Source organism: Gouania willdenowi, chromosome 1 (assembly GCF_900634775.1).
Source record: "Gouania willdenowi chromosome 1, fGouWil2.1, whole genome shotgun sequence".
Classification (NCBI taxonomy): domain Eukaryota; kingdom Metazoa; phylum Chordata; class Actinopteri; order Blenniiformes; family Gobiesocidae; genus Gouania; species Gouania willdenowi.
The window spans coordinates 18,432,249-18,453,443 of NC_041044.1; the positions used below are offsets into that span (position 1 = coordinate 18,432,249).

Consider the following 21,195-nt stretch of genomic DNA (forward strand, 5'->3'; position numbering starts at 1 on the left):
AAGTGAAAAGCTTGAAGGAAAGGTTTCTGTGGTGTGACAAAATCATAACACACATTTATTTCTGCTTTCCGCGGAATTTAAGTAAAGATTGTTATTATTATTTTTTTAAAGTAACATTTATTGAATTATGTTGATCAAAGTGTAAGTGCAGCTTTAAAAAAAAATTGAATATAATGTACAATATACTGGTGTCATGCTTGTACACCTTCACAAAATAAGAATTTAAAAACTGAGTATAGACTTCAGATAAGCAAACTAGAGAAAGATCATTCAAGAACGAAATGTAATGCTTAATGATACATTTAAAATAAACATGTATACAAAAATTATACAATGTCATCTATCTATAAAGTGAGGAATCTCTGTCTATCTGTGTGTCTGTCTATGTGTGTGTGAGCTGTTCTGCAAAACTTTATTAGAAACAATTTTATGAAATAATTCATTAACAGTTTTGTAGAACAGCTCTCTGTTGACAGGTAGTCATGGTAACTCAGAATCATTTAAAAGCCTAGATTCTGCGGGACTCCGTAGAACCCGTGAGTGGCTGCAGAAAGTGCTTTGTATTGCTGGTGTCCAGTGAGCAGCAACGTTTGCAATTAAGGTGAGTAATAAATTATAATAAAAAATTGAATTGAGTGTGTGCAGTTTCGTCACCTGCTATATTAAATGAATATAAATAGTACAGTGCCCGTTGAAAGTATGCATTCGTATAGTGGGAGCTTAAGTACAGTTGTCAACTATGGCCAAATGAGTATGTGTTTGAAGGTTGGATTTACAAAGAGGTGTATATACTCTGTACTCTGTAGTGTTATTAAGGGGCATTATGTGGGTGCAAAGTAAAATAGCGTGTCCGATTTCCCTGGTTTAATTATATGGGACATGTGCATGATGAATGTGTTTGTTGTTTTTCACGTCTTTTGATCAGGTTGATGTATTTCCTCACCCAAGTGTATATGCATCTGGGCATCTGCTTGGCCGTATGCCAGGACAGCTGACTGCTGAGCACAGCTGGAGGCGGTGGCTGGAGCACACACACTTATTTTATTACATTGCCTGTCTGACGGCGGGTTTTGTGATAAACGCAGGATGGAGCATGCCTTTCCCTGCACTTGGCATTTTTCACAACGTGCCTCTTGGGGGCCGGGTGAAAGCTTTCAGGGCATGCCTTGCGTTTTTTCCAACCGGGAATTTAGATTATGTCCTTGGTTACCCGGGTTGATGGCCTCTGCCATCACCGTAATCTGGCCTGGTCACTTCCGCAGGAACTTATTCCAGCTGTGGGCGACCTCATGTGGGCTGAACCTCATACGTCACGACTCACGGGGTGATGGCCTTTCTTAAGGCTGTTTGATACTGGCCCTGGTGTCAGCTAAGAGGGTTAGTGACATCCATGCTCTATCGGTCCACCCGTCATGCGCTCAGCTCTTCCCGGGCGATGTGAAGATCATTCTGAAGCCCAACCCGGCCTTTGTGCTGGAGGTGGTGGGCTCATGTTCTCCCATTGACCTTTTTACCTTTTCTGCCTCACAAGATGAGCAGCGGTCTCGTGTGTTATGTCCAGTTCGTGCGATACACACTTATATGGACATGACAAAAAGCCTCAGGAGGAGCAGTCAGGTGTTTGTCTCCTGGGCTATGAAAATAAGTTACTTATTCCGCTAAATTCCTGATTCAAGTAAAAAATAAAAAACATGTACTGCTTGTTTTATAATATTGTACATTTATTTACATATTTACATATATAAAGCAAAAAATTACGAATAGCAAAACACATTGTATGCATAAAAGTGTTTCCATATTGGTTTCTTTGTTTTGACCTTTTCTAAGTGCTCAACATCAAAATGGACCAAGTAAACCAGGATGTTCCAGATGAGAACATCTCGACGGAAGGGTCAGACATCGACACTTTCGAATATGAAGATTGTGACCATTTTTTGTCTCCATATCCAGAGCCGGAGGAAACTGGCGAGGAAAAACAAATCAAACAGGTCAGATCGCTAATGCGGGAAACATGAGAAGTCATTGATTTTACTTCAATTTTTAGTTGCAAAAGCAATGATGTCAGACTAAGTGTTGTACGAAAAAGAAGCAAGAACAAATTTACCAAAAAATGAATGTAGGTTGGGGCCTCTGTTTGTACCAAAATGAATGAATACTGTAAACTGTTGTTATGGAACCCTTGATTTAAAGTCTTTTAATAGCTACTTACGGATAATGCAATATGAGACTAAAGAGTGATTTCAATCACTGTACAGGTTTCTCAAAGTATTTTCTTTCCTGCTACTCTGTGTCTTTCAGGCTGTTTAGATGCATGTAAAGTTTATTGCAGGTTTCTGAGTTCATGGTTACATGCTAGATATAGTTTAAAAGAAATAAAACTTAAGTGGAAGAAGAAAAAAAGCAAATCCAAATGCAGCAAAGCATATTTATAAATGAAAAGCATGACAGTTGGGTTAATACATTAGACATTTCACTCCTGCATTGAGCCCAGCTGTGTGTACACCCAAACATGACAACATCTTTCCCTGTGTGTGGTTATTATGCTCTTCAGGACTATAACTGTGCAGTTTTTATGATGATGGATCAGTGGGCAGAGCTATCCAAATCGCAAAATGACGATGACGCTGACCTGGAGCTGGCCAAGAAGCTTCAGGAGGAAGAGTATCAAGCAGCGTTCAACCAGGAACCAGAGCAGGAGCAGGGGGCAGCTGCAGCACCACAGGTAGAGAATCACAGGGCTAAATCTCTGATGCTCTGCTAAAATGTCCCTTTTACTTTACTTTGGAAGAATTTAAGAAAGGATAGAAAAAGCTGTCGTTTTCAAAGCAGTGACAGCACTGACTCGTACATTAGAGATGTAAAAATCTCCAAAACTCTTGATCCTTACTTTAGTATCCCATTGTTCCTTTTTCAGTTTCAATGCCTTAGAAGAGCAACAAAATATGAAGTGGCTCAGAAGTGCAAAACACATTTACAAATACTACAACAAATATTTGAGTAACACTTTTACAAATGCCACAACAAATTAACATTTTTTTCAAACAAATCTACCTAATTAGCTAAAAAAAAAAAACACACACGTTGCCCATTGTATGTAAATGTTTTCCATAATTCCAGAGTAAAAGTAAAAATAAATAAATAAGTAAAGAAAAGACATGTGTGATTGGCAGGGTCAAAAACATGAGCTCGTCAAGAGATAAAGATTTTCAACTTCTTTGCTGGTAGACGGCCTACTGCTTCCCTGCTGTAGCTGCCTAGAATAGAATAATAATAGTTTTGGTAATAAACTATTTTTTAAGGTTGAATATAGCCTATTAAGGTAAATACAAGATTACTGAAAGTCTTGTAACATAGAAATAACTGGTTGGTACAAAATAATATAATTAGCTAAATAGCTTAATAGCTTAATGCCTAATTTAGTACAGCCAAACCATTAGCTTTAAAATGTCCTAAACAGTGAACATGACTCTTGACATTGACCTTTTTGTCATTTAGCAAATAAATGACTGCAAGTGTTAATTGTAGCCTAATGTAAACCTACACAATAGCCCACTAATTATTCATCTAAAATAAGTATACTGATAGAGTCACATGCTGTAAGATACCAATGACAAACTCTACCGGTGGTCATCATCACGTCATATATTGATTTCAGGTAGCGTCTAGCTTGTTAGGTGAGCAGTCGGCTAATTTACGCCCAGATGTGTGGCGTCTAGACAGGCTACTTCACAACAGAGACAAATAAATGCAAGTTATAGCTTGGCGGCTTAGGGGGCGAACAACACACTTGACTCGATTATTTTACTGTATGTGTTACCTGGCTGGTGGGCAGGGGGAGAGGTGTGTTTGGGCTGCAGCTGTGCACAATCTGCTGCTACAACACACCTCTGTTTGTGTCCGCTCTGCGCGTTCACGTTGACAGAGGCATGTGCGGGTGGGGGTGGGAGTGGAGGGAATATTAATTGGGGCATTATTATCACACGCTTTTAATCGATGAGCACTTACAGATCATGTCAGCATGGGCCACCAAAAAAAAAAAAAACTAACTTTCAAAAGGGCACTTGCTTGATCCAGAGGGCAAAGGGCAGATGCTTTAGCACCACTTAGTGACCAAAAACAACTAACAAACTGCAGCTTTAACTGATAAACAGTGTGTTTATGTGTTGGTACGAACAGGTTGCTATTTCTTTTTAATATGCATATTCCCCTGAATTTATGTTTATTTTCTTATTGGAAATAGCTCTTTGGATGCCCTTTGGATTCTGATTTTCTTTGTGCATAATTTAAACCACTGACTTCTGAGGTTATTAATATGGCGTCTGCCGGTCGACAAGCTCTTCTTTTTACCTCCTGGCTACTCTACAAGCACATTTAAAGAAAACAACTTGACTAAACCTCCAGTATTAAAAACGATCTTTTGATAGAGCTGGCAATCAAGATTCAAGATTCAAGATTCAAAGTGCCATGTGCGCAGTAAAGAAACATTTTCCCTGTACAATGAAATTTCTATTTTGCTCACCACACCGGATGCCACAAACAAAAACAAAAAAAAAAAAAAAACAAATAAAGAGAAAAGTATAGTAACAATAATTATAATTTTTTAAAAAGTAATTAAGATAAAGATAAATGCATAGTGAAATATATCCAGTCCTATTGGCTGTTGAGGAGCCTGATAGCAGAGGGGAAGTAGGAGTTCCTGCATTTCACACTTCACCTCAGTACAGGTACCCTTTAAGTTATGTCAAATCTCCATTCAAACGTGTTGTTTACCTTGTGTTTTAGGCTGTTGAGGATGGGGGAGGAGACTCAGGACATATTCCGATTCAGCCAGAGGCCTCTGTCAAGAGGGACCCAGATGAGGAACTGAAGGTCGAAGAGATCCTGACCCACAGTGATGATGAGACGAATGATGAGTTCCTAGCAGAGCCCTCAAAGAATGGAGCACAAGATCCTTCAATCAAAGCTGAACCGGAAGATAAAAAAAAGGATTCTATAAAGAAAGCCTCCTCCACTACTGGGGCATCAGGCCAAGCAAAGAGGTTTGTCTTTCTATGTCAGTTATTTGATACCACTACCAGGTCAAGCTAACCAAGAATGCAGCATTTTTGTGCCATGATGGAAATGTTCACTGATTTACTTTTTACTGCTTTGATTTCTCTGTTTGTTGGGTGAGTTGTGGCATTCTCCAAGAGTGGAGAAAGCCACTTTACCTTTGATACTTTTCAGCTGTTTTAAAAGCCTCCTTTAGATGCAGAAACATATAAGTCTCCATGATGTCAGTTTGATGAAGTTGACCAAACGACTGACTACCTCACTCGTCTCACTATGGACTTTATATTTTGTTCAGCGCTTTGAGATGACTTTGTTGTATATATGCATTGTACAACACTCTTTTATTTGCTTTAACTTATTTAATGTTTGTTGTTGCAACATTTACTTTATAGCTCTTCAAGAGACCGAGATGGAAAAGCAGATAAAGTTCACAGGGGTATGTATTGCTATTTAATTAATTAAATCAGTTTAGTAGCCATCATAATTTCATTAATTTGATGCATTATTTTATTCGAAATGTTTTAACACCTGCTACATGTGCTACACAATTAACTTTTTTTAGGAGCGGTGAGCAGCAGCAACAGTCACTCTTCTCTTGACATATTGGTGAGCGGCCTGTCTTCAAACCTCGTTAATCTCGTAACTTCAAAGCTCTGACACCTGTTGCGATGCATCAGTGTCAATATTACATTATAATATAGCAATTTTGATAATTTCACTCTTACTTTTTCAGGCTAAGAATGACCCTTTAAAGAAGTCTCACTCAAAGACTGAAAAAGAGGACAAATCTATTGACAAGCACAGATCCGCTGGGATAAGAAAAGGCAATAAGTAAGTGAAAATTGAGACTTTTAAAAGTAAGCATTCGTCTTTGAACTTCACTTCACCATTTGTTTGTTCCACTTTTAGAGCCCCGCCCACCGACAAAGAAGAAAAGAAGCTTTCAGAAAGCGGCAAAGAGAAAAAGGATTCATTTTCATCCAACTATGGACAAGACTCCACAAAGGAGGACAAAAGAAAACATGGGCGTATGTTTGAATCTTTATCTGAACTCAACTGTTGTTGATTTGATTAAAGTGATGAGATGGCATAAGTCTGTTACCTCTAATCTTTCCTCAGGGGGGAAGAGCCCAAGCAAACCTATGTTTGACAAAAGACACTTCAGAAGAGGACAGGGTTTCGACAAAGTAAGATGTTATTTGTTATTATTCGTTTTGTTTTGCATTGCTCTTCAAAAGATATTTAAGTCGATATTCCTTTCAGGCGCCCTGTTTGACACACTGTCATACTTATTTTGCACTGATTTTAAAGTCTCATTGGATTTTATTCCTTTTAAAGGTGGAGATGATGAAAGACAAACAGCGACATTCTACGGCCAGGGAAGACGGCAGGGACTTTCTGCATTTAAAGAAGAGGAAGGCGCAAGATCGCAGGTACTTTTGGGGATGTCCAAAACTGTCAGCAGTGGTCCCCAAGCTGTGCAGAAACAGAGATTGTGAACCACTGGCTTACAGAAATATGAATAGAAATTGCAATGGGATGTGATACAAATTTTTGCTAAACTTTCAGGAAGCGTGAAAAAGAACAACGAGTGCGTGAAGAACAAGAATACCTGCTCCAAGAACGCCAGAGGCTGGAGAGAGAGAAACAAAAGTTGGAAAGGGCGCGTTTGGAAAGAGAATCGCTTGAACGGGAAAGAATTCGCATCAAGCGGGTAATTTAACCTTAAGAACAACTCCAGCTGTTGTAGTAAAACGTGTGTTATGCCGTGACAATTTAGTAACTGTCTGCTAATATTAGCATCCACAATGAATGATAAGAAAAGATGCAAAAAGAAATTAGCAAAAGTGTAGAATACATTATCTGTGGTGTCTACGTAGTGGACCAGCAGTTAAAACTAACTGCAGACATAAATTTAAGTAGTACCCATTAGTTGTTGTGTTTTTTTTGTTTGATTTGTGAAGGGACATTTTTGTTGTTTTTTTCTCTGATTGCTCACAGAAAAGGACAGAAGAGGCAGAGCGCATGACACTTGAACTCAAAAAGCTGCAGGAGCAGCAAGAGCAGTACCGTTTTGATCAACAGAAGAGGAATAACCTCAAGCGAGGTCGTGAAGAGGAACACGGGTAAATATTTAAGTTTTGTTAAACATCAGTATCACTATCCATTTATTGTATCATCTTGACCCGAGGATGAGCCAAAGCTTGCAGTGATATTTTAAACTGTGGGGGAAAACTCACGTTTCCTTGAGGGTTAAAAAAAAAATTGGTATTCATAATGTCTATTTTGAATGTTTCAGTTGGAGAGACAAAGGCCATTCGAATGGCAACAAGAAGATGCGGTCAGAGTCTGAGGTCCGCGTGAACCCAGGCTCCAGCTACAATCAGCAGCAGAACCGCTTCTCGAGCTTCATTTCAGGAACGAGGCCTCGTTATCCAGAATCTCTAGTTGTACAGGCCAACACCAACGACAGGTATGACAGTGAAGTCTGCTCAATAATCAAAGCTCTTTAAAGAAGCAGTTTGTAAATCCGTACAGAGCAGAATACCCTGCCTGCTGTGGATGATAACCAGCATTGGTTTTCTTCCACTCTTGTCTGCTCTGTAGGCGCAATAGGTTTGATGGTGAACCAGAGGCGGAGGAGAGTGTGCCTGCTCCACACAGGGATACCTCTGGCTTCAACCGCGAACCCAGGAACTTTGAAACCACTCGCCGAACTGAGCCACCGTCTTCGGGGCACAGATCAAAGAGGAAGAGATGAGAAATGACCTCTGCCCATGCAGTTCCGCCCAGTCGGAGCTCGCGCCGCAATGTCTGGTATGTCGTTCCTAGAGGTATGGAGGGCATAGATGGAAGAATGATGGCGAAATGAACAAGGCAGATATATGATAAGAAATGAGCTTTCTTCAATGAAATAGACCAGTCTTTAATTTTGTTTTGTTTAAAAAAAATCAACTTAAACTATGTACTGGGCCGATGCGTATGCATACAGCATGGTCAGGAAGGTAAGGTCCTAGTCCTCAAATGAGAGGATGCTCCTCTCATCACCCATGTTGGTGGGTATTCAGGTCAGTGTACTGAGACAAAGGAATAATCTAACTTTTCTTTTGCATTTTATATTATTTACATTTATTTAAAATGTTGTTTACATTCAAATCTTTGATTTGTTTAGCTCATTGGATTCTTTGAGGCGAGTTAACACAGAAAGTTGTTTTAACCTAGTTTCATTGTAGATGTTGGTAGTTTTTCGGCCAGGACTTGAACCAAGATTTGATGTGTAAAGCTTTCTTGTTTGTGCTCATGATGCTCCTTGTTTTTAATTGAAAGTGCAAGTACACCCTAAAACCACTTGTTTTCTTCTGAATACATATGTGATATGATTATGTATGAAGTAATGAAGTTCATTGATCCTAGTCCCATTCTTCACATTTTAGACTAAGTATCAATAGCAGAACTAAGTAACTTGCGCTTATTACACCCCCTAAAGTTCCCTTTTGGTTATGCCACTGTCGTAAACACTCCGCACCCCCCGCCGACTGCCCCACCCCATGGCTACATGCGCACCTTTGCTCCCCCAATACGATAGAAGAAGGATAACATTAAGAAATATCTGAAGAGGTGGGTATTATCTAACATGAACATCGCCAAGTCTGCGTCCATCTTACCTTCTTTTTCGTCACGCTCTCGCCACCCAGCATATACCTTCCCCAAGTGGATTCGTGTTTGAGTATGAGCTGAGATTTGTGCCACTAGAAACTGAATTTGAATAGCTGGTATTGAATTTGAAAGTAACAACTTGAAATTGAATTTACCATTTTGAAACCGAATTAGTAACTTAAAATTATATTTTTCCTGTTGAAAAAAAATCAGCTCAATACATTCCAAAAATTATTCGAAATTCAGATTCACTGCACGCAATTCAATTTCACTACACGGAGATACACTACCGGTCCGCAAGGTTGAGCAATCAATCTGATTCATGGAACTCCTGTTTTTGTCTAGAAAATCTCCTTTATGGCCGTTGAGGGTGTGACCATAGATATAATACAATTAAGGGATTTATTATCTATCATATCTATATAGTCCTGAAAAAACTTCAGACTAGTACATTTGCATGGAAGTTATGTTTAGACTTTGCTAATAGACGAGTTCCCAATTGCAATTTGCGCATGCGCCGCGACCCTTCAAAGTCACGGGCCCGCGGCGTCAACTGGACAGAACTTCACGAATCCCATTCACTCTCCAGTAGAAGAAGATTAAATATTGTTCAGTTATTAACACAACACCATTCAAACAAGGTTAGTGTCCGACACAATGGAAGTTGCTTTTCCGCTTGTGTCGCATTGAGTTTGTGTGTAATTTTTGTGCTTGTTTCCTTGTTGTGTTACATTAGAATAGCATGCTTAGGCATTGGAGTCGTTTCGGTTCAACACGCGTTTTCAACTGAACTAGACGTGACAACAGGAAAATGTTGTCTGTAATTCATCAGAGAAGTTATACGTTGTCCATCTTACTGCTTACATGCTAGGATCAGTGCTACACACAGTATTTGAGCTAATGATGCTAATGATAGTGAACAGCTACAGTATAACAGTATTTATTACACACATAGTGTGAGGAAGTTTTGTCTCCAGACATGTAATTATGCATTTATAGTTTAGCCTTTGCATACATATTATTTACAGTTTAAAAGCAGTCAACTTTGTTCACTAAATTCCTGGAAACCATCGATCTACAATCATACAGCTTGTCTTTGGGCTTCACTCTCAAAGTTATACATGTTGTGCAAATGTTTAGGAGGAACTAAATGTGTCTTTTTTATTTCAGATGTCATTGATCCACAGAAGCAGAGGACGAATGCTGTCGCTTCCAGTGGGAGAAGTGCTCTCACAGCTGTGTGATGATGCCCAATGACAACCATCAGCCTGTTTTTCTTTTCAATAAATGACTTTGTCACCTACCTTCCTTCAGTTCATTTGGGGTCAACATTGTTGAACTGATTATCACTTAGATTTGACACTATATATCAGGGGTCACCAACGCGGTGCCCGCGGGCACCAGGTTGCCCGTAAGGACCAGATGAGTCGCCCGCTGGCCTGTTCTAAAAATAGCTCAAATAGCAGCACTTACCAGTGAGCTTTTATATATATAGATTTATTTATTTAGCTATTCTTGTTTAAATCACACTTACATGTAACTTAGAAATGACAATACATATATATAAACACTTAAAATGTAAAGTGTTTTTTGTGTTTAATACATACTTGCCAACCCTCCCGATTTTCTCCTGATTTCTGCCCGACATTGTCCGGGCGGACCATCCTTCACTGAGCGTCGTTTCCAGCCGGACAATAATAACGATTACACCGCATAAGAAGAGGAAGAAGACTCTTCTTCCTCTTCTTATGCGGTGTAATTATATTATTGTAATAATAATATTGTTGTAATAATAATAACGATTACACCGTATAAGAAGAGGTGTAATCGTTATTATTGTCCGGCCGGAAACGACGCTCAGTGAAGGATGGTCCGCCCGGACAATGTCAGTGAGGAAATCGGGAGAAAATCAAATCCAACCATGTGTAGGGAAGTGTTTCTGTTATGGTTATAGCCGTTGTTGTATAAGCTATGTTTAATTTTCCTTTTGTTGATTATTTTTATTTCAAGCATACATTGCATAGATTGATGGATAATTTATGCAATGTATGCCTTTTTTGTTTAATTTTATGTTATTTATTTTATTTATTCTACTACTACCACCATTTACCATTTGCACGGGTACTGTGGAATTTGTTCTTTACTTTATATGTGTTTTTCAAATAAAAGAACACTGTGAAATTGAATTATTTCATTTTCTCTTTAAAAAGCAAACTACCCCCCATCCCCCCCCCCCCCCCCCCCCCTCTTGTGAAAATCTCCCTAACTATTATTTAAGTGTGTATCAAACTGGTAGCCCTTCGCATTAATCAGTACCCAAGAAGTAGCTCTTGGTTTCAAAAAGGTTGGTGACCCCTGCTATATATGTATGAATGAAGCGCTTCAAGTAGAGAACGTCACATCTCTATGTATAGGTCAAACATTGTTTTGGGTTGTACATGTCAGTGTACTAAGAAGAGGGATGCTGGATCTGTGGTGGACACAGAGCTGGACTCTCTTCTCTCAGTCCCTGGAGAAGACTCCATCCATTCTGGAGAGCACATAGCACCCACTGCACCGGACAATGATCATAGGAACATGATTAGTCCTTGAGCTGCTCCACAAACATTCAGAAGTCTTTTTATCCCACTGGACATAAAACTACAACTAATCAATGTGTGACAGGGGGACATGATCACATTCATTACTCACTGCACGATATTATCTTACTGCTGTACGTAACCTTAGAGAGAGAGAGAGATATAGTTTATTGTCATTCATACATATACACCATAGGTGCAAACAGAACAAAATTCTCCACACAAGGCTTGACTGATAGACTTCAAAAATAAAAGCACAGAAAACACACAATAAAAACTCACATTCAAAACAGTGATAAAGTGCTGCCGCTGGATTAGTATTGAATTATTGCACTGGGTTTGTAACAAGGTGTAGATTGTAAGATTTCATTGCAGTTTAAAAGTCTTACAGCCTGAGGGATGAAGCGGTTGCAGAACCTTGTTGTTCTGCACTTCAGGCTACGTTACCTCCTGCCAGAGGCCAGCAGAGAGAAATGTTCATGGTGTGGGTGTGTACTGTACTGGGTTACAACCAGTTACTGAAAAAAGTAACTAGTTACCATTACTAGTAACTTCATTCACAAAGTAACTCAGTTACTATTTTGATTACTTACACCAAAAAGTAATGCCTTACTGGAAAAAGTAACTTTTGAGTTACTTAGAATTAAATAATTGTATTATTTTTTTCGGTCACTCGTGTCCATACAACTTCATATCAGTGCTGTATCAGAAAATAATCCACTGTTGATCAACTCTGCGGTGGAGTAATAGTGGTTAAGGAAGCTGGCTTGTAATCAGAAGGTCAGTGGTTTGAATCCCTCCTACCCCTACTGCTCCTGTATTAACATTTCTATGGATAAAAGCCTCTGCAAAATGAAATTGTTTAGTATCCAACCCTACAGTTTCTAATCACTTACATTCACAGTACTAAACTCTGCTCAGTATTAGTCTTTAAAAACACCAATCTGACTGGAACACAAAGTAATTTTCTAATACCAGTTTATTTACCTGAGACCAGCAGAAACCGCAAATGTTACAAGGAATTTTGAAATAAATAACACAAAACCTGAATATTATTCAGAGTCAAAGGTCAAAAATTAAAGTGGCTTCAGCATCATAAAAACGGTTGTGTTTAGCCCTTAGAATGTTCCTTTACAGCTTAAGTACAAAAACTAGCAACAATGTACAACATCAAAACAAAAAAACCTTCTAAAATAAATGAATGAAAGCAATCTGAATTAACATTTGGAATACATTTTGACCAACTCTGCTTTACAAAAACTGCTATAAAACAACCAAAAATGATTTGCATATAAAGCACAAAACCTCCAAAATGCTCAAAAAAAAATGCAATTTTTCATCATTTGCACAGTAATGTAAAGTAAGCTGTGCGTATTCCAAGTGTACATTCTGCTGTTGAAAATGCTTATAAAAACAAATGTGGAAAAACAAATTAACAGCATTTTTCTCAGCAACACAATACAATGCATAGGACATGAAATCAGGCTAACAAGCTGCTGAAAGCAGTGACTCCACAGTAGCGACAGGCTGCATATTTACAACAACATACTGCGCAATAGCTTTACTGATACAACCCTGGATAACGGTCGCAGTCCGTTAAAATCCAACCACTGATGTTTCGGTGCATAGGCTTCCATCACGTCCACCAATGCAGCGTTACCTTAGATCTTCAATGATGCACCTTTCTTTTGAAGACAGATTGGTGAAATAATACGCGCATTTCCACTCTGAGAAGCTTGGCACTTCTGAAAGAGGATTACTCAAAAAGTACACAGTAAAAGTACTCAATATTATTCATGCAAGTAGTCTATGAAGTGCTAAGTTAATAAAAATATGAATCATGGACTACTTATGGAAAATTAAATTTTTATTCTATGTCAAAGTTAAGTGAAATATCCTTAAATTTGTGATCTGTATAGGATTTTGACAGATGATTACTCAAAAAGTACACAGTAAAAGTACTCAATATTATTCATGCAAGTAGTCTATGAAGTGCTATGTTAATCAAAATGTGAATCATGGACTACTTATGGAAAATTATCTTTTATTCTATGTCAAAGTTGGGTGAAAAATCCAGATTTTGTGATCTGTATATGATTTTGACAGAGGATTACTCAAAAAGTACAGCGCAAAGGTACTCAATATTATGCATGCATGTAGTCTAGGACATACTAAGTTCAGTGAAATATGAATCATGGACTACTTATGGAAAATTATCTTTTTATTCCTTGTTAAAGTTAAATGAAATATCCTTAAATTTGTGATCTGTACAGGATTTTGACAGAGGATTACTCTAAAAGTACTCAATATTATTCATGCAAGTAGTCTATGAAGTGCTAAGCTAATCAAAATATGAATCATGAACTACTTATGGGAAAAAAGTTTGTTATTTTATGTCAAAGTTGGGTGAAATATACTTAAATGTTTTATTCTCTCTTCCAGCAGTTCTGCAGGGTGGTCTCATTGTGATTACCGTAAGTGTTGGTATGTTCGCGCACAAGAAAACAACGTGCGGCTGATTTGACCAGGCAAACGCGAACCACTGCTGGCTTGACCGCAGTATGTAACGGCTGTAATATCATCAGTTTATCATTTTACCTGTTGTTAGAGCTACTGTCTTTACCAGGGGGATAATATTTATTCATGGTGATTGTTTTCTGGAGTTTTACTGGGATTTTTACCGATTATTAGTTCATATCTCCCTCGCGCTCCACGGTCTAAACTGACACCGTAGCCAGACACATACACACGTGTGTCACATACTTCACTGAGTCACATTAAGGAAGGTTGTGGTCATTATACGGGGTGGATTAAAGAATGAATATTCCGTTCTTCTCTGTGTTATTATCACATTATAAAAAAAGTTTAAAAATAGCAGGAATTAGTGCTGGTCTTGAACAGTCTTGACGGAAAATCCCGAGTCCGAGACAAGGCCGAGTCAAAATGCTTCAGAGTCCGAGACGAGACCGAGACCTTTAAAATTTGGTCTCGAGACCAAGACCGGTCTCGACTACCACAACACTAGTGAGCAGTAGGCAGAGGCACAGGACAATACCAGTGTGTGGTGGGAAACATTCATTGGTGGATGTGCTGTGTCCGTTGGGCCCGGGTGTATGTGGGAACAGAGAGATAGTGAGCAGCGCCAGGACCGGAACCAGGTCGGGAGCGTAGAGCACGGAGACGCGGTGAATGGTGTGACACTCAAAGCCTGTTTACTGTATACTGGGCGGTCAGCATTCGAGCGCCGTCCAGACGCGGTGAGTCTTACATCTGGGGAAGGACACGCGGAGCCTGAGCCACTTCTCTCCCACTGGCAGATGTGTTGTGTCCACTAGGGCCGGACCTACGCGGCAGCGAGGCGGGAGGAACGTGAGGAGGGAACAGCGGAACCAGGTTGGAGAAGAGCGGCAGCGGTGATCACCTACTTAGGAACAATTTATATGAGAGCTTTCAGTCACAGCACAGTGACTGCCTCAGTAAAAGGGACCAATGATCTCCTCTTAGCCTCAGACAGAGGGTTGGTCTCAGTTCTGGTGCTCTTGGATCTCAGGGCAGCTTTCAATACAGTGGATCATCATTTATTACTGCAGAGACTGGAAAGCGTTCTTAGGATTAAAGAAACGCCTCACGCCTGTGGCTCCACTACAGGCGTGAGATGACCTGGCCTGAAGTGATAAAATCTATAGAAATAAATCTATTCAGCAGCCACAAAATCAGTGTTTTTCAACCTTGAGGCCGGGACTCCATGTGGGGTTGCTTGGAGTTGAAATGGGGTCGCCTGAAATTCAAATAGATTTTTGAAATGTTTTAATTATTATTCTTTTTTTTCTGTAATTCTATACTTTCAATTTGTGAATCTAGTTGAACTAAAATGCAATGAAAAAAAATATAAATATATATATATATACATATTTGAGCTCAGACATGATCAAAAACTAATTCTAGAAAAAAGTCTCCTTGGGTTAATTGAAATACTGTTTCTTTCCACTTATTTACAAAATTTGATTCTTTAACATGTGTGTTATCACTCGTTCATTCCATCATTATGCTCTATAGTTGTTTTTAAATAGTTTCCTAAGCAAAATTTTGTAGTCAGACTAAAGGGGGTATTTGGATTCAGAATAAGGACAAAGATGGGTACTTGATAGGGATGTAACGATTCACTCAACTCCCGATACGATTCGATTCACGATACTGGGTTCACGATACGATTCTCTCACGATTTTTTCATTTACAAAATGGGACTGTAGACAATTTTTTTTTTGGGGAAAAAAACTAGAAAATACTGTACTATTTTCCTTTTATATTTCATTGTCAAAAGAATTCCTTGATAAACTATTCAAAACAATGCAATTGAACTAAAAATAAATCTTGAATTAAATAAATAAAGGAATAATACAAATGAAAATGAAGCCTATTAAGTTAAATTCTGGTTCTATAATAAACAATGCAAAACTGCATAATAGTTCTTTTTCTTTTAAAAGTGCAACTGAAAATGTATTTTGTGCCTTAACAATTGGACTTAAAAAAAAAAAAAACCGTCATTGCACTGATTTACGTCATATTTGTTTGGACCAGCAGAGGGCGCTGGTAACCCAGTGGTCGGTTGGCATGCAGATATCTTGCAGTGAAGAAGAGATGTTATGCTAGCAGACGGAGCTAATAGAAAAATGTGACTTTTACAGATATTCAAGTAATATTACAGATATTCTTTTGGTGCTAAAGGGGTAATGAATCATTTATTAACATATTTAAGAGTAGAAGGTGGCCAGAAAGAAAGTATTAGCAGACTCCGCCCGCCGCCAACACTTCCCTCTGCTGGTTAAAAAAAGTACTGCGATTCAATTGTCAGAAATTCGATATCAACCGTGATACCTATGAATCGATTTTTCACTGCCTTACGATTAATCGTTACTTCTCTAGTACTTGAGCCAAAAAGTTTGAGAACCACTGATCTAGGACATATTATTTGGATGTGCTTGGACCTTTCGTAAACAATGTTTCCCCAATAGAAGATTCTTCAGTTCTGAAAAACTGATACAAACTGAAACAATATTTACCAGAATTTATTTACAGTGTCAAGCTGTGCGAAACTTTAACAAGAAAAAAAAATGAATTCAATAGATTAGTGTTAAATTCTAACAACTTATGTACACCATTATCTGCAGGAATGCACAGAGTATTTACAAGCATTATGTACAGCATAGTCACTGAAGAATGTTTTTGGTTTTGGTTTTTTTGTGTAAATTAGGTCTTCACAAGTTTGTGTAATGCCGTTATACTACCTTATTTAAAACTGATATAATATAACATATTTCAGATACAAGTCACCACTGGCTATTCTTTATCATAATCTTTTTTTTTTTTTATTATTGTTTTGTTATATTCCTTCCAGTTTAAAAACATAAATATTTACAATATTTGTTTTTGGAACACAATTCTAATCACTGTTAATATGTGGCTGCTTGTATTGATCCTAAAAATATTCATATCAAGGCTGCAGGTATAGAAGAACGTCCAGAACAAAAGAAGTGATCATCCATTAGTCTCCTGTATGATCCTCTGATCCAGAAAAGAGTCACAGAGCACTGGAGCCAAAACGGGAGGACTGTTGTAAGAAAAAGAAAAAAACCTAGCAGAGATGCTCCTCTTTAGTAAAGCAGGTCCAGAGCAGAAATTGTGGGTTCTTCAGGTTTTTTGACTTCTTTTTTAGGCAGTTTGATTCGACTCATGGCGACCACTCCACAGACAGCTACGTGAGTCACTATGCTTCCTACACCAAGCCAAAAGGACCAGTCAAGATTATCCTCCAGGACAATGAGGACAAAGAAGCTTTCCCGATAGTTTGCCACCCGATCGGTCAGACGGTGGTGTCGGACAGCTGCCAGGAAACACAGGACACCCAGGGCACCAAACAAAGCTGGAACCCAAGAGACATGAAAACGCCACTGAAGTGACACACATACTGATAAAAGATGAGGACAAACCATTATGTGAAAGTGATATTTCAGTGAGGTGTAGCCTTTACATACCTGCAATGGTGTTCCACAGATAGAGACCCTTGTGTCCCTTAATACTCTGGTAGGGAACCTTGCGTGCATTGTAAATGCAGAAAGACAGACTGACCAACGCGAAACCCATAGCCAGTAGCAGGAAAACAATGACCATCATGTGAAGGCCACCATTCATTGTTCGCACAAGCTTTGGGAAAACTGCAGAAGAAGACCCACAAACATTGTTAGTCATGCGTCACATGTGTTATTGCCACACAGGGAGTATGATTTTTGATGCTAATATATACAACAACATTTGTAGCCTTTTACACTGGGCTTTTTTAAGAAGACCCTTTTGGAAGGTAGGCATAGAAGTAAATACATTAAGGATAAGTACATCATTTACAAATAATAGCATGTTAAATAATAATACAAGAGATGGGATGATATCTTGTGCGATGGGATCTCAAGATATTAAACCGTCTCGAGATGTCTTGTCAGAGATCCAAGTTGTGTTGTGCGGTGGGGGTCATGGGTCATCTACTAGAACAGTGATTTTTTTTTCTTCTTCTTCTGCTATGCACTCAAATCAATTTATTATTACTGTTCTAAAATATGATTGCACATTTGATCTTATTTTATGATTTTTGATGAAGAATAGTCACCCTTTTTTCAATAAAGCTTAGTTTTTTTTTTTTAATCTATTTTGTTAATTGTTTCATTCTTCAAAGGGGCGCAACAGAAAAAGCACCACTGTTCGAGAAAAGATGATTTGCAAAGGACGTGTGTGGAACAAAAACAGTAAAGATGAGACGATATAGTGTGCAAGAAGATGTTGCAATTTTTAAATGTTGCATTAAATAAATGTACAAAAACTTATTAGATTATGTTATGGCTGAATCACAACATAATCTAATCACTGGAGTGGACATGGCCTCATCATTTACTGGTTCAATAAACAAGAAGAGATTCAAATTATGATGTAGCTAGTTATGATTTACAGTCCACATAAACAGGACTGAATCATAACATAACCTAACCACTAGAGCAGACATGGACTCGTCTGTGAACGGTCGCATTTACAGACCCTGAAGTCACTGTTAGCTTACCAATAAATGGGAAGGGATTTGTCACCTTTACAAAAAGTGCTGACTAGGCCACTGGGAGTGAGACCCAAGGCCAAGGCAGGCTGACTTGATAATAATGTATCATGTTTTTCTGCAGTCAGTGCCTTCTCCTCACCCTTCTCTCTCTGCTCTGTTTCAGGTGTCTGTGGTGAAGCTGATGATGGCAGTTCCTGATCTGTGGTTCATGGCTCAACTAGTCTGAGACACTCTGATGTTCTATCTCTCTATCCTGTTCTGTTGGTCCTTCTGTCCACTAACCCCAACCAGTCACAGCAGATGGCTGCCACCTCTGAACCTGGTTCTGCTGGAGATTTCTTCCTGTTAAAAGGGAGTCGTTTCTTCCCACTGTCGCTAAATGCTTGTTTATTTGGATCTTGTTGGGTATTTTTCTTTCTGATTATGAATTTTATATTTTGATAAGCGCATTGAGATGACTTTGTTTTAAATTGCGCTATACAAATAAAGTTGAATTGAATTGAAAACTAAATTGTAATGGTGTTCTTTTATATACGTTCCTATTGAATTAAAAAGGTCATACTGAGTATGTATGTCCCAAGTTAATGCCAAATAATCAAATAAAAACATGCTAATTTTTTCACTGCAATTTTATCATTTTATTCCTTTCTAAAAATGTCATATTGTATGATTATCAAGAGCCCACTATCGTATATTGTATAGTTTTGTGAACTCAGTGTATCGCCCCACCCCTAATAAAAGGTCAAAACTGTGTGTATTTTTTGTTTTGTTTAGAATTCATAACAATGATGAACACATAATAGCTGTATAGTTTAGTTCTAGTATCATGCTAGCATGAATTCTTAGTAATTTTGTAATTATAGTTTTAATATTCAAATTGAAACTGTAAAATAATCATCTAGAGTTTAAATTCAAGTACATATTAATTTAATAAATGTGAGAAATGAATGAATATTTTGGTATTTTTTTCTTGTAAAAAAAACATTGTATTGTATTGATCCTGTGAGACCAATATCAAGTATGTCCCACCTCTAATTGATACATATTAGCAGTGCTTAATTTGTAAATCATCACGCGTAGGATGATTTTTCACTGCCCCGGCAGTTAGACAGAGACAAAAATGTTGCGGAATACATTTTTTTAAAGCACCTTTTGCTAAATAAATCTGTTAATAATATCACGTGAACACAAACAACCCTCATCACAAAGGTCATCAAACTTTCAGAACACAAAAACCTACAAGTTAGGCTTATCAAATAAAATCAAAGCTTTAGCAAAAAACACATTTTGGGGGGTTTGTGAAATGCTTCACATGCAGGAAAATAAATCAAATGTGGCAATCAACACCACCACACCCATTTTTGTGACTCCAATCGGAGTTTTCAAACCACAGTTTGCACATATAAGAATGGTGGGGTGAAAATTTATCCAAATAAATAAATAAATAAATATCACCAAATGTGGGTCATTGTAGGGCTGTAGCAGAGAGGATTTACAATTGTATTGAAGAATTAATGGTTTTCAAGACTATGCTTAAACTTGCCATTTTTTCTTATTCACTAAGCGCGTCCTGTTCTCCTTTAGGTGAGATGATCCCACACTCAGACAGACTTACTGTAGATCTTGGAGCGTCTGGTCCCTAGCCCACACTGCTTGGTCTTCCCTCCCTGGAATAGACCATAATAAATGTTCCCTGTGAACTGATCAAGCTCAGGCCGAGACGCGTTCACCAGCTCCGCTGCGGTCTTACACAGGATCCTCCCTCTGACCCATCGCTCCGTGGACAGGGCCACCACCAGGAGCACCGCAGAGCCCACACACATCACCGAGGCCACAGAGAATGTGATCCGTTTCCACAGCGAAGGCATCTTACGACGCCATGACGCCCGGAGGAAGGTAACAGGATGCCCGGCAACCACGGCAGGGCTCGCTGGGAGACCACCATCAGATTGTTGGGACAAAAAAACAGAAGTTTAAAAAGAAAAAAGAAGAAGTGTTAAAATGACGAAATAATAGCCATATGAACAGACAGGGCTGCTGCTGTTCCCTGGATGTGTGACAGACAGCGATGAGAAACCAAACCTGTGGCGGTCAAAGGGATCCCTTACCGGGAGAAACTCTATCCGTGTGTGTTTCTCCTCTGCCTCCATCTGCAGCACAGCCTTTAACCACAGTTAGAATTAACCTTTACACACACATCCATCACATCACTGACCTTCACTTTGACTGATGCTGTAAAGTCATCACTGTTTGGTTTATGTTTTACACTGACATGTGGTTCATAATTACTCAGGGCCTAAAGGTCAGTTTGTCAATTAGCATGTGGCCACGGGCGAAAATTCCTTTCCTTTTATGGGGGGTGGGGGTCAATAAACAATACAATTTCAGAAAGCAATAGAGTGTTTTCACCGACGTCACGTTCTGGGCAGTAACCCGGATGCGCGGCACTCGGAGGTAAACACTACATGTTGGAGGCACTCGGACATAAAGAATGCAATGGATAAACCACAGACAAGCTCCTTAAAATGCATTATAGATGCAAAGGCATACAGGCAAGGACTTGGTCCGCAGGAAAGGGCACCATATTTGGAAAAGTTACCCTTCATTGGTGGTGCAGATCCATCTTGGATCAATGATGACCCGGAGAGTCTTCCGTCTATTATGGATCCTGATATCGTTGACTAGTTTTCTTGCCAAGCCCATACACTGTGGAATACCTTAAGTCTTATAAAAATGTGGGGGCCTATAACCAGATGGTGTGTGTGTGGGTGATGGAGATGCAATCTCAAGTCATCAACGACAGATGTGTTT

General features: G+C 38.8%; 2 protein-coding genes across 4 annotated transcripts; one reads left to right on the top strand and one right to left on the bottom strand.

The window, feature by feature from the left end:
• Positions 1 to 471: 471 nt before the first annotated feature.
• On the top strand, positions 472 to 9,974 carry LOC114468018 (SAFB-like transcription modulator). 3 transcript variants are annotated; one of them, XR_003674603.1, is made up of 15 exons: positions 472 to 601; positions 1,828 to 1,988; positions 2,552 to 2,722; positions 4,783 to 5,039; positions 5,445 to 5,488; positions 5,615 to 5,658; positions 5,786 to 5,883; positions 5,962 to 6,080; positions 6,172 to 6,239; positions 6,391 to 6,485; positions 6,622 to 6,766; positions 7,054 to 7,178; positions 7,352 to 7,525; positions 7,660 to 7,869; positions 9,880 to 9,974. XR_003674603.1 is itself a non-coding variant. In XM_028454634.1 (14 exons), exons 2-14 carry the CDS (start codon positions 1,842 to 1,844, stop codon positions 7,811 to 7,813), a joined length of 1,641 nt encoding a protein of 546 aa, XP_028310435.1. In that variant the 5' UTR covers positions 472 to 601; positions 1,828 to 1,841; the 3' UTR covers positions 7,814 to 7,969. The 3 variants fall into 3 exon arrangements, 2 of the variants coding, with proteins under 2 accessions (XP_028310435.1, XP_028310448.1); XM_028454634.1 differs by lacking the exon at positions 9,880 to 9,974 and having other exon boundaries at positions 7,660 to 7,969; XM_028454647.1 differs by lacking the exon at positions 9,880 to 9,974 and having other exon boundaries at positions 511 to 601; positions 1,951 to 1,988; positions 7,660 to 7,970.
• A 6,777-nt stretch (positions 9,975 to 16,751) lies between these two features.
• On the bottom strand, positions 16,752 to 20,429 carry clrn2 (clarin 2). Its single transcript, XM_028457018.1, has 3 exons — positions 20,000 to 20,429; positions 17,321 to 17,500; positions 16,752 to 17,208 (listed from the first exon to the last, which is right to left on the bottom strand). Exons 1-3 carry the CDS (start codon positions 20,250 to 20,252, stop codon positions 16,940 to 16,942), a joined length of 702 nt encoding a protein of 233 aa, XP_028312819.1. The 5' UTR covers positions 20,253 to 20,429; the 3' UTR covers positions 16,752 to 16,939.
• Between the last annotated feature and the right edge of the window lie 766 nt (positions 20,430 to 21,195).

Bases quoted from the DNA above. Each gene is read 5' to 3' on its own strand.
- LOC114468018 (XM_028454634.1), top strand. From the start codon at position 1,842: ATGGACCAAGTAAACCAGGATGTTCCAGATGAGAACATCTCGACGGAA. The intron at 5,040-5,444 runs GTTTGTCTTTCT...TTTACTTTATAG, and splicing joins GCATCAGGCCAAGCAAAGAG to CTCTTCAAGAGACCGAGATG. The intron at 7,526-7,659 runs GTATGACAGTGA...TCTGCTCTGTAG, and splicing joins CAGGCCAACACCAACGACAG to GCGCAATAGGTTTGATGGTG.
- clrn2 (XM_028457018.1), bottom strand. From the start codon at position 20,252: ATGCCTTCGCTGTGGAAACGGATCACATTCTCTGTGGCCTCGGTGATG. The intron at 17,501-19,999 runs GTAAGTCTGTCT...CTTCTTCTGCAG, and splicing joins CAGACGCTCCAAGATCTACA to TTTTCCCAAAGCTTGTGCGA. The intron at 17,209-17,320 runs GTATGTAAAGGC...CTTGGGTTCCAG, and splicing joins TCTGTGGAACACCATTGCAG to CTTTGTTTGGTGCCCTGGGT.